Raw genomic sequence first — 13,600 nt, 5'->3', positions numbered from 1 at the left:
AGACACATTGAAAACAGAACAGAGACGAAGCCTGGGTGGTGAGGTGCCTCCTTGGTAGTTAAGAGCTGCTTTTAAGGGATGTGTTCAGATAGGCTAACCCGAGTCTCCTTGTTCCCTAACAGTCCTCGGAGGTAGGCTGAGCCCTAGCAGGTCATGCCCTTGCTCTGGAGAGAAAATGGGCTTGATTGCAACTGGGCCAAGAAGCAACAGTGCACCCCTTTAATTTTTCCCATTTTTCTTCAGTAGCATGCTTGTTTTACTATAGTTTTTTTGTGCTGTCCCCAGTTGCCCAAGTGCCACCAGGGACAGTGGTAGGTGTGATGATAATAGTGACTGAGACTTCCTACATACTCACTGTACTCTTACATTCACCTCCTAACTGCCCCAGGATGATTGTCCTGCTGTTGTCCTGGAATAAACAAAACCAGGGAGAGGAGGTTTGTGGGTCTTTTTGGAGAGTGGGGAAAGCCAGTCTGGCATTGTCCAAATGGGCGTGGGCACTAGCCTTTGCAGGTAAGTGGTGAATCCTGTAGTGAGGTGCCACCTTCCAGCTGGGGAGCTGGGGTGCTGGGGGTGTGCTCAGACAGCTGTTGCTGGAGACCAGCCTGTGGCTGCTAGGACCCCAGCTGGGAGTCTTCCTGCCTGAAACATGTGGCATAAATGTGTTTGACATGTGATTATCCTGCAGCCCTGGGTGGAACCCTGAGACTTGTATTTAAGAACAACTTGATTATATCATTGAAGGAGCCCAGATGTAGTTTAGTAGCTATGTTTTTGTCTTTTACTTTAAAAAATATATTTATTTTCTCTGGCCAGTCTAATTTTTCTTGGAGACTTTACCCTTTGATCTGGACTGGAAAAAAATGTTACCGGTTTAAGGCCTATTAAAACATGTCTTTGGATTTATTGTGTGTACAAATGGAAATTCAGATAATAGTTCTGTAGTTAACTGAAGAAAAACAGGAAAAGAAAATAAATTTCTTGCTACTTGAAATGATAAACACCGTGAAGCATTGCCGTATATCCTGGCAACAGAAATTCAAGGTCGGAAATAATTCCTTTCCTCCTGAGTCTGCCTTCAGCCTCCCTAAGGAGTGCAGCGGCTGAAATTTGCCACTAATTGTAGCCATAATTTTAGCATGCAATTAAACACATGATTTCCTTCCCAGCTGATGTCTTTTTAGCTAATCTGACATGGGTAAAACAAAAGCTCTGCTAGTTTGAATGGCCATTTTAATCTGATAGGAGGTCACGAAAAGTCATCAGTATTTGGGCACATTTAGCTCCCTGGAAGGAACTGGAGTAATTTTGCATATAAAAGTGGTGACAGCTTGGGTGCTTCTAGTACAATTTACAGTACTACTTACTTACTGTGGGCCCAAGAAGACCAAGAATTGATGTGCCCACTTTGTTAAGTCACTCTGAGATTAAGGATCATTGGAGAGAGGAAACTAGGTGGGAAAGAATCAGTGGTGAAAATTGTGGGGTTGTGGTAGGAGCAGAAGCTTCAGAGGTTACTGAGTTTGAGGTTGGGTCTGGTATCTGAGAAACCTCAGGGCATGAGGTCAGCCTGAATCCAGCAGGCCTGAGAGCAGAGCGGCTGTCCATGGTTGGAGGTGGAGGGGCCTTACTAGATAGGGTGCTAAGATTACCTCCCAAAGTGGTCAGGCCAGTTTACCCTCCTGCCGTGTTACATGCTGTTGCCCCCATTCTTCTCTCCCTTGGTGTTACCAGACCTTTATTTTCTTGCCAAGTCTTTTGGGATGTGGAAGCTTTTGCTGTTTAAACTTGCCTTTCCCTCATTCGGGGGCCAGCCATCTTGTGCTGTGTTGACTGGCTGGTGCTACGGCTCCGGTTTCAGATTCCATTGACATAGATGTGCTCTATAGATAGGGTAGCCTTGGATCTCCATCTCTAAAACTATTTGAATTGTTCTTTCAGATGGCAAGTTTGGTGCCTATATGCAGGTACACATTCAGAATGATGGGCCTGTGACCATAGAACTGGAATCCCCTGCTCCTGGCGCTGCTACCTCTGACCCAAAGCAGGTAAGCCTGAAGTTAGGGGCCTAGGTCAGTCTCCTGGGTACCAGTAACATGTCTTGGCTTTGATTTAGACTTGGGAACAGTCCTCAGTCTTAAGTTGGACGAAGTATTTTGTCACTGTTTATTTATTTATATATTTCAACCCCATCACTATTTATTTATTTATATATTTATGTATATATTTGTTTATTTAATTTTTTGGTACTGAGGAATGAGCCCAGGGGTGCTTAACCATTGAGCCACATCCCCACCCCTTTTTAATATTTTATTTAAAGACAGGGTCTTGCTGAGTTGCTAAGTGCCTGGCTAAGTTGCTGAGGTTGGCTTTGAACTTGTGATCCTCCTGCATCAGCCTTCCGAGATGCTGAGGTTACAGGTGTGTGCCACCACACCTGGCTCTCATATTTATTTTAATACCTATGTTCCCAAGAATTCATGTTTGCATTGTTAACTCCTGAGATGTGGTAGGCTGGGACAACACAAAAAATGTCCTTAGTTCTTCCTCTGGGATGTTCCTGGGCTAAGTGCCATGACATCTGCTTGCCACTGGGTGGCAGCAGAGCCACAGCTCTGGCAGATTCACCCATTCAGAATAGTTACATGGAGCAGGTTCTGTGCCAGGAATGGGTGGATGTGCCACCCAAGGTTCTTTGTAAATCCTCATTTTTCTAAAGCAGTGTATGACCCACATTTCAGCAAAAGCGTAATTAAGATAGAGAAAGGAAATGCGAAATAGTCCTTGCAATCTGTGTGGTTTCGTTGTGTGCAACACATTTTCAAAAGCTTTAATTAATGCACTCATTTGATAGAGACATGTGGCTCTGGTGGGCAGAGAAGTAGGAACCAAAGGGTTGTTCCTGTTCTTCCTTCTTTGCTTCCCTTGTGCCTTGCCAGGATGTTGTGCAATGATGCTGTCATGTGGGGGAAACATGGTAGAAATTCGTGGCTCTGATTGGTACAAAGACATATTTTTAAGGGGACTAGAACCTTTCTTTTCTGTTACCGACACTTTGTATTGACAAAGAAATGTCTATCAATGACTGATGGAGTAGTGCTAGACTTCCAAGGTGGTGACTGAGGGTCTTGGAATTATCAATAGCATTTAAAAAATCACAAATGAAAACAATCCACATGAATATGTAAGCTTTTCGTTTTGAAATAATTTGAGGCTTGCAGAAAGTTGGAAAAAAACCAATTTCACATATTATTTATTTATTTTTTTAGTTGTAGCAGACATAATACCTTTATTTCTTTATTTTATTTATTTTTATGTGGTGCTGAGGATCGAACCCAGTGCCTCACACATGCCAGGCAGGTGCTCTGCTACTGAGCCACAACCCAGCCCAAGTTCCATATATTCTTTACCCAGCTTCCCTTAGTTTCAAAGTCTTTCATAAATGTAGTAGAATGATAGTCATCAAAATTAACATTGATTCATTTGAAATTTACTAGGTTTCTTTTTTTAAAAATTTTTTGTAGTTGTAGATGGACAATATGCCTTTATTTTACTAATTTATTATTATTATTTTTTTAATGCAATGCTAAGGATAGAACCCAGTGCCTCACACATGCTAGGCAAGTGGTCTGACACTGAGCCCAAGCCCCAGTCCTTCACTAGGTTTCTTTAACTGTCCTTTTTCTGTTCTAGGATAATGCAAAATTCCATGTGGCAATTAGTTGTCATTTCTCCTTTCCCTTTTCCCATCTGTGACGGTTGCTTGGCCTTTCTTTGTGTTTCAAAACTTTGACACTTTTCAAGAGTGCTGGCCTTTTATTTTGTAGAATGTGTCCCCATTTGGGTTTTCTGTGATTACATTGAGGTGTTGTGCATTTTGGGAGGAATATCAAATAGCACAAAAGTGATCTTGTGTCTTTAGTGCATCATATCAGGAGGCACATGCCGCAAATGAACTACTGCTGAATGTTTGGTCCTGTGATTATGCATGAAGACTCTGAGTCCTAAAACTGACAGTTTGTTTATTGGGGGGAGCAGGGGAGGCTGCTTTGTTTTTGCATAGTACATCTTTTATAGGGCAGTGTGAGGTTAAGACTTAACTATGGCATTACATATTGAAAACAACCAACTTGTTTGCTAGTACTAAGAAAACATTTTCCCCAGTAGACAACATAGGATATGTTCTCATAAAATGCCAGGAAACATACACCTAAAGTACGTGCAGGAAGTACAGTTGGGCCTTATTTTTCTCCTTAACTGGGGTCGTCGTGTCCTGCAAGAATTAACCTAGCGTGAGGAGTTATTGCCATCCTGCCGTGTTCAGCATTCCAGCCTCCTTGGCTTTAGCTAATAAACAGGAACTCTGCATTAAGATTCTTCAGGGCGCATTCTCTGTGACTTCAGGAGATCAGGCCCCAACAGTACATGATGTTGATTTGTTTTATTACAGGTGATGTTAATCTTAATACCTGGTTAAGGTGGAGTCTGTCAGATTTCTCCATCGTACATGAATTTTGACCTTCTCCACCTTGTCTGTACTTTTGCTCATCATGGCAGATAGCTCTTTCCGCTTTTCAGAAAAAGAAGCCAGTGGGTGGCATTGACCCTGCTTCTCTATCACCTCCTCCCACTGTAGTAGTAGAGCTTCCCTTCCTGTGTTGAGGCCAGCCTCTTCCCCTGGGCCAGAGTAGTGCAAAATGAAAGTGAGTCCCCTTATACAAAAGTTACCAAGATTTTTAAGATGGTTTCCTTTGTACCACTTGATCCAAGTAGCAACCTGTTTTTTCTTTCCTATTTTTAAAAAGAAATTCCTTTATTTTTTAAAAATGGGGCTTTATTTTGTTCATTTATTTATATGTGGTGCTGAGAATCGAACCCAATGCCTCACACATGCCAGGCAAATGCTCTGCCACTGAGCCACAACCCCAGCTCTGCAACCTGTTTTTTCTTATCCTTCATATTGATATTCCTTTGGAACTTAGAGAAAAATTCCTTCTTTTAATTAAGGATTATAAACTTTGTGGTATTTTGAGAAATAAGGCAATGTGACTGAAGAAATTAAAAAAAAAATTCAAGATGGTGATAGCAGAGCATTAAACCAAGGGACTCCTGTGCATATTGGGCCCTGTGTGACAACTGCAAGGGCATGCACCCTATGGAGCCAGACTGGCCTGGACTTGGAGCCTGTCCAGTCTACCTTCAGCAAAGTTGCATAAGCCCTCTGACATCTCTCAGACAAGTCAGTCAGTCTCTCTCACTCATCCATCTTATTCCCATTGAGTTTTTCTTTTTTCCCTCTCTCCAGTACTGGGCTGGAACTCAGGGACTTGCATAAGCTAGGAAAGTACTCTACCACTGAACTACACCCCTGGCCCTTTTTATTTTTGAGATAGGGTCTTGCTAAGTTTTCCAGACTGGTCTTGAACTTGTGATTCTCCTGTCTCAACCTCCTGAATAGCTGACAATACAGGTATCTGTCACCCTGACTGGCTCTAGAAAAATTTTAGTTAGTCAAACATTTTGTTTTTCATTCTAAATATTTTTCTGGAAATGCTAGTTATACATTAAACTTTTGGGATATTAAAATTTCTTTAAATTATTACCCTTATTTTCTTATTTAGGTTAAAGATGCAGTTATCTTTGATAATAAATTTGGAGATGTAATGTACTACATGAGGATTGTAGTCAATATCATATTGTACACTGGAAGTTTGTTATGAGAATAGATTTTAGGTATTCTCGAGACTCAGAAAAAAAAGGTACCTATGCAAGATTATGAATAAATAATTTAATTAACTATACTTTATTATGTATACCAAAACATCATGTTTTACATCTGAGATGTGTATATAATAAAAACCCAAACAACTCTAAAAATAGAAAACAAGTCCAAATAGGCACGTCCAAACTTCTAAAATGCTGTGTTGACTTATTAAGTTAAAAACTACTTTTAGGTGCTTCTGAATCCTATAGTGGGGTCTCTGTTCAAATGTACCAATTGTCCAATTTTAGTTATTTTGATACATTTTCTGACCTGAAATTTGCACAGGTCTCTGTCCTCCAGCTCTCCAGTAGGTGGCAGCAAGCAGGCATAGAAGAGGCCTTGGTGACTGGTGCTGGCCTCTGCTTATGGCCTCTTTTTCTTTTCCTTTTCAATAGAGGGGCTTCCCTTTACAGGAAATAGCTATTTGGCTTGCTTTTGTGTTGATAGGAAGAGAACAGCCAAATTCGTTTTACTGATAGATAAACATGTGTTTCTATCAACCAAGCTTTTAATTCTGAGTGTTTTATTTCCCTATTATATTATGAACGGTTCAATTGCATTACAGAAAAATGGTTCTTTTGGCAAGTTTCTACATTACAGAAAAATGGTTCTTTTGGCCAGATGTTTTTTAAATATAGGCTTTTAAAACCGTCTGCACAAATGAACACTATATAGATGTGTGTTTGTATTTGTATGCCTGTATGGATGTGTGTTTGTGTATATATGCATCAGGTGTCTTTCTGTGATATGATGGTATGCTGGGCACCATAAGAGAGAGGAAAAAAAATGCTGCCGCCCAGTTCTTGCTTTTGGGAATAGATTTAGGGCAATATAAACCTGAAAGGCCAGTAATGGTGAACGGCATATCAATGCAAGACAATTTAGGGAATGTCACAGTGCCATGCAGTTGAGGCTTTTCCTTCAAATGCTTTTTGATGACAATTTAGGTTCCTTCCTATCATTTACCAAGGCCCCAGGAACCCGGCATCTGTGGCCGTCCTGTTTCTGACATCTTTCACTCCATCTTCTGTACCTTCTCTTGCCTCCTCTCCAATCTGAGAACAGGTCAAGCAAGTCTTTTCTTTGTCTGGCTCTTGTCTCAGTTCTAGTGTTTCCCCCTCAGAGGAGATTCTCTGACCCTCTCAATCCCAAGGGTGCTTCCCCAGTCACTGTCATGCTGCCTTGGTAGTTTATTTCACAGACTTCACACCATCTGTTATCATCTTTCTTCCTTGCTTCTCATTTGTCCACACCACTCCTAAACTTACGCTCCCTGCATCTTATTCACTGCCGTGCCTTGGGAAGTGTTCCTGGGAGAGTGGTGTTTGATGAGGAATGGTGCCTTGCAGGTGGTGGCTGTGCTGTCTGAGAAAGTTTGGAGTTCTGAGAAGGCTGATGCCACTGCTGTTGTGCTGAGCTGGGAAGGCCTCCCAGGGGCCTAGAGATTTTAGCTGACCTTTAGGAGGAAAAGAAGAGAGGATTTTCAGTAATTGTTCTTAAACTTGTACTTCAAACAGGGGCAGATTCTTATTTTGAGAGTCTTCGAGCTTTGCCAATGAGTGATGCAGCTATTGTGGTGAAGAATGGGCTGGTAAAGGTGGTTTGCCTGCCTTAACCATGTAGTTAAGGCATGGAACTGGCCATGTAGTGTGTGCATGTTTTCCATGACTACATCAGCAGCATGCCTGTTGCATTTATAGGCTGCTGTGTGGGTCCCATGATATGTTCTGACAGTGAGAAAGAGTTGGAAGAAGAGCATTATGTTCTTGCTCTGAAGGACATATTTCCAAAAGGAATGTGTAGAAGTAGTAGCAGAACTGCCAGACAGAAGCTCTTTTCTGTGTTGCATTTTTGTGAAAGAACACCATTCCAGCAGGAACCTCCTGATTATTACCTAGTGTGTGATTGCTGGTGTGAGTAGGTGGGTAGATACTGGAAGATTTAACAACCTAGTCCATTCCTACTATTAACTTATTCTTGCTCTTGTTTTAATCCTAAGTGGCCTTCCTTTGAACAGGAGCTATTTTCTTGGGCCTCACATGATTGGGGTTGCATGTATGTGAGAGCAAATGGGAGTTTCTCTTAGTGAGGAGGGGTGTTTAGTAATTGTGTAGGCCTAGGGTCTACATACTTGATCATGTTGCCATTAATTATTTTTGTTCTCTGTATATTGAGTGAACTTGAAAGCCTAACTATATAGAAATACTGAAAAGAGCTGAAAAAATGAACTTTCAAATACACATCTTTAAGTTAACTCACATGTTTATTGGCAAATCACTGGGATGAGTTGAGTGAAAAACGGTGCCTTTGATTTTGTGAAGCTTCTAATTTTATGCTTTTCTGAATATCACCACTGCTTTGCCTATAATCTTTTTCTGTATGCTTGTCTTCTCAGCAAGCATCTATCCCTGTGACTGGACCCTGTGTGCAGACTGAGCCATTCATAGGTCCTGTAGGGCCTGAGGGAGATGAGTGGGGCAGAGCAGGGAATGGGGAAAGAGCACCATTAAGTTTCATTTGTTTATAATATGCACTGTGCAGTCCAGGAGATGACACTGAGGACAGACAAGGACACAGGTGGCTTCTGTGGGAAATCCCCATTGCAGGTGCCCAGATGCGCTCTTCACGGCTGCATGTTTCAGCTTGAGGGATAGATTTAATGAAGTGTGCTAAGTACAAGGAAAAATTATGTTAATGCCAGTCTCCTCATAGACATTTGTTTAAATGTACGTATGTATTCCGTTTTTTACTCTTTTTTAATACTCAAACTGTAGATTCTAGTTCCCTGATTTTGGTTGACTTTAGCTTCAGTGATTATGTTGCCTAAACCAGGCCCCAGTAGTTGGCTTGCCACGGAACTGTGTTTGCAAGTCTGGTTGCCAAAATAGTACTCAGATTCTGTTATTTACTCCAATCATATGGGTTCATTTTGTCAGATTAATTCATCAAATAAAAGTGGGGGACATAGTGGTAGAGCACTTGCCTAGTGTGTGCAAGGCCCTGGGCTTAATCTCCAGTACTACAAAACACAACAAAGCAAAAGTTGACTAAGACTCTTGGCTTGTTTTTACTGAAGTGTTACTAAAACAAAAAAAAGGGGAACCTATTAGTTACTTCTTCATTATAAGTTTTGTTGTTTAGTCTTGGTTGTGGTGTCAAAGTGGATATGCTGATTTTGGGGACACCTGGCCAGACCTCTTACCTGTATGGAATCACACCTCTTTCTGATCCATTCCATCTGAATGTCTGCTTTCCTGTGAGTTATAAAATCAGCACAGTACTCCTGGGAGGGGTGGGCATAGAGGGTAAGTGCGCTCCTGGCCTCCCTCAGCCCTGTCCACTGCCACTGATAATCAGAATCTGTACCCATGCCTTGTCAGTGCTTGGGGGAAGGCCTGCCCCATGCATTAATATCTGACTGGTAGAAAAGGCAGGAACCTAGTAGACATTTGCAAGCAGGCTGGCTTCTTCCTAGTTGGACACTGCCCAGGAATTGTTTTTTATTTGAACCTTTTAATTTGTTTCCATATAGACAGATATCCTGTTAGTCCACTGTAGACTTAAAAAGAAACCTTTCCAGGGTGTGTGTGTGTGTGTGTGTGTGTGTATCTATCTGCTTGAGGACCCACAGATTGATCAATCAACTGACTTTCATCTTACCTTCTTATAATCCATAGCATATATTAATGAAATTGCAAAAATTTACAAGAGTTTGTTCCTTCCTATGGGAACTTGGCTGATCCATTTGAAACTATGATGTACTTCTTTTCTGCCAAAACATTTCTAAATTCACCAGAACTAAACAGATGTTTCAGCACATTAATGGGTACAAGTCACTTAATGTTTAATTAGGCACCTAAAGTTTAAGGGCTTTATTTGTGTCTATATATATATATATATATATATATATATATATATGTATGTATGTATGTATGTTTTGGGCAGATTCTTATTTTAATTTTTAAATTTCATTTGTGGATATGTTTTTTAAAAAAGTCAAACTCCTTCCTTTACTGATTTGACTTGCCAAAGATTAACAGCATCCTTTTTATTCCCAAGGGAGGGAGGTAAAGTTTATCCTTCCTTGGGATTTTTACATTGAGCACAGCAATAATTTAATTACAGACACTCAAGATTTTAATTAGGAATTCTTAGCTTTTTAGGTAATTTGTCAGGAGCTTCATAGTCTAAGTAATTATAGAAAATGTTGCCATTCAGTGGTGTTTTGTAGAAAACCTCATTCAAATATCTGCATCAGTAATGGAGAGAGAAAAATGGTCTGGAAGTTATAGAAATTAAAAAAATGCAGTTTTTGCTATAATTATTTTAAAGGTCTGCCCAATAGATAAAACACTTTGACTATGCAGAGGTGTTTGCCAAAATTCTAGGATTTGGCTGCAGTCTAATGACTGAAAAGGCATTTATCTTTTTAAGTTTAGTTATATCTTTTAAGAGGATGTTAGGATGGGCAAGTGGGGTGCTAATTGGAGCAAGTGGGCTTTTAGGGGTTCAGGAAATGCCTTGAGCTCATTGTGTTTTTGTGTGAGAGAGATCGAGGGGGGGCGGGGGTAGGGAGGAGAGAAAGAGAGAGAGAGAGAGAGAGAGAGAGAGAGAGAGAGAGCGAACCTTTTTCTGTCATGTTTGCCAATACCCCCCACCCCAAGTGCAGATGCTGGTGAGGTGGGGGCTGCTGTAGGCTGGGATTACATATTACTCCCTCTCCATCAAAGTCACTAGGAGCTGTAGTAGTATTCCTCAAGGGGTGGATTGAAACCCCTAGCATTTAACCACCCACAGTGCTTGTTAACATGTGGATTCCTGGGCCCACCCAGGTTTTCTGAACCAGAGTTGCAGGAATATCTGGATGTGGAGTGCAGAAGAGTAACAGATTTATGTTTGTAACCAGGTCTCTGTGTGCTCTGTTAAACACAGTGAATTTTGAGAACTGCTGGATCAGAGGACATCTGATGTTGCCATTTTTATCTACTCTAGGCATTAGTTTCTTCTGGACCACCCTCCCCTCCCCATTGCCATATGTCTAAAAATACTTTGCAACCTGTGCTTCTGCAGCTGCCAGGAAACAAGATGGCTGGGCTTCATTACTGAGGTCACATGTGAAACTATTCTCATTTATCAGCGCCCCTCCAGATCTCCTAACTGCTCTCCTCCCCAATACATGCAATGATGAAAATGTCCCCAGAGCATGGTGCATTCTCGACACAATTACAGATGTGTCAGGAAAAAGCCAATAGAACAGCAGCAGTTCAATACATTAGTGAATGATGACTGACCACTCTGCTGAGTGACATTGAAGCATGTGCCAATGGAATAACTTGTTTCTTAAGAGCCCAACATATGGATTTCTCAATGGCCAAGCTAATTGTAGTGGTGGAGCCTCTTAAGACTTTTAGTTGAAGAGTAACTTATAGTTCTCTTCGCTTTTGGCGTACTGGGCATGGAATGCCTCATTCATGCTGATATATTAATCAGATGACAATAAAAACCCAATGATGATCAATGTCTTAGCATGGAGATTGCAATTTAATAAAATGTATGAATGTTGAGGCTCCCATAAGCAGTTGTCTGATAATTTACTTTTGAACCCATATTGGACATTGTTAAAGGTTCATTTTGTGTGGTGTGTTATTACCTATAAAGTTCATGGCAAAAACTTTCTACAGTGAATTGTAGACTAGTTTCCTGAAGATTATTTATTATTTCTTGAATAAGCATCATGATTTTTTTCTCCTTGGAGTTTCTGTTCATCCACCTGAAATGAGCTCCTTCCCTATCTCTCTCTGTTGACATCTTCCCTGTCTTTTAACAGCATTTCATTCACAGCACCTACTTACTCAGTGTCCATCCAGGTGTAACCTCCTAGCCGTTGAGTCTCCACTGCAGGGCTGTGTCACAGATGCCCTAGAGGTAGGGCTCTTGAATAAAAGCCCATGATATCCATCAGATAGTTTACTTGTTTATTCATGTACTATCCATCCACCCCATGTCCAACAGGCTGTCTACTCATCCCTCTGTCCACTCAGTTACCCACCACCTATGCATCCTTCATCCAACAGATACTATTGGGTGCTTGCTCAGTGCTGGTCTAGCACTGAACCAAAGACATGCCCTCATGGAGCTTATGTACTAATTGGGAAACATACAAAAACAAGTATCATGCAAAATTGTGATTAATATTAAGAAATAAAACAGGACTAGATGTACAGAATGGTGTTGGGGTAGAGGCTACTTCAGGTACATGCACTGGGGAAGGGAGCCAGTAACATACGGACTTGAAGAAGAATGTGTTCCAGCAAGCTCAGAGTCTGGGTGATCTGTGGAAGGAGGGCCACAAGCCTTTTAATTTGTTTCCATATAAATAGTAGTATTGTCAGTCCACTTGCAGACTTAGAAAGAAGCCTTTCTTTCCAGGGTGGTATGTGTGTGTGTGTGTGTGTGTGTGTGTGTGTGTGTGTGTAAATATACAGATATAGTTATTGTGACAAGGAGGGGTTAAGAAATGAGGCCAGAGCTGTGACCTGGGCTTGATGGAGCAAGATTTCAGAGGCCAGACAGGATAAGGAGTTTTGATTCTGTTGCTGGTGGTTTGGAGATTTATTAGAACATGAGAGCTCTGACATGTGCCTGCAGAGATGGCTGAGACCAGATTGTAGTTTAGACTTAGGAAGGGTGGGATGTGTGGTGTCAGGATGGGTGGCAGGGACGGCATTGAGGGGTTCCTGCAGCAGGTGGGTGAGAAGTGGAGAGATTCTGGGTATATTTTGGAGGCTTTTAATCCCTCTGGTGTTCTGTCGCTCACAATGGAGCTATTCCAAAAATGACTCATGTTTGATTTCTGTCATTCTGTGACTTGAGCAATAGGGCAGAATGTGAAGTCTAACCTCCTACAGCTTGCTACAAGAAAGACCCCATTTTGCCTCTACAGCCAGTGTGATGGAGGGATTCCATGGCATAAATGTCAGACATTGAATGAGATCAGATATTGAAATCAAGGGGTGTAATTTTTGTCCCTGGATTGGAAGCCCAGGCACAAAGTAGAAACCTCTCAGGGTTTAAAAAAAATGCAAAAAAGTTCCAGGGACATAGACTGTCTCCCTCAGGTTAGCATGAATCTAGATATTTAACTATTACCAAGTTTTCTACCCCCACAAAGGGGGGGAAAAAACCCAAATGAAATGAAATGGAAAAAAAAAAAACCCAAACAAAACAACAACCCCCACCAACCAACTTTAATTATAAAAGGATATTGTAAAAAACTCAACAAACAGCATTTATATTGAATTTGATTTATGTATACTATTTTAGCTAACATTGTAAGGAAAATTTCTAAATTTAAATCAGGAGCTTGTTAGAGAAAAAAAGACTTATTTTTGGAAAAGTATGTTCCCTGGTGTTCATTGATCTCGGAAATTATGGGACGTAATTGTCAGAAGAGACACAGCAGCTCCAGAGGCAGAGCGGAAGTGAAAGTCCAGGACTGGAGGAGCTTGTCTTGCTGAGAACTCCCACATGCTTCCTGCTGGTCGCAGGTCCAGAGTCTCATGGTAGCACTTCCTACCTGATTCCACCATCTTAGTTCTTTTTTTTGGTCAATGTGAAACACAAAAGCATAGCACTTCTGTGGAGATTCTTCACATGAACTGTATTCCTTTGACTACTTTCCTTAAAATGTGCAGTCAATTTCTTTTTCTATTTTTAATCATGAAAGTGAAGCCCGGGAGCCTCAATTTCTCTGTAATGGAAAGATCTAAGTTTGTGGCCTTGTTTCCATTTTCCAGGCCTCCTTCACATCAGGAATATGAAACCCATCATCTCCCT

General features: G+C 41.2%; 1 protein-coding gene across 1 annotated transcript in view; it reads left to right on the top strand.

The window, feature by feature from the left end:
* Positions 1-13,600, top strand: part of Dtd1 (D-aminoacyl-tRNA deacylase 1) — a 191,997-nt gene that overhangs the window by 38,448 nt on the left and 139,949 nt on the right. Inside the window, exon 4 of the mRNA XM_027921062.2 lies at positions 1,942-2,048. Coding sequence (XP_027776863.1) covers positions 1,942-2,048 — 107 coding nt within the window. The remainder of the gene's footprint in view (positions 1-1,941; positions 2,049-13,600) is intronic.

Source organism: Marmota flaviventris, chromosome 2, assembly GCF_047511675.1.
Source record: "Marmota flaviventris isolate mMarFla1 chromosome 2, mMarFla1.hap1, whole genome shotgun sequence".
NCBI lineage: Eukaryota > Metazoa > Chordata > Mammalia > Rodentia > Sciuridae > Marmota > Marmota flaviventris.
Note: the sequence above shows the minus strand (reverse complement) of the source record. Positions and strands in the feature narration are given on the sequence as shown.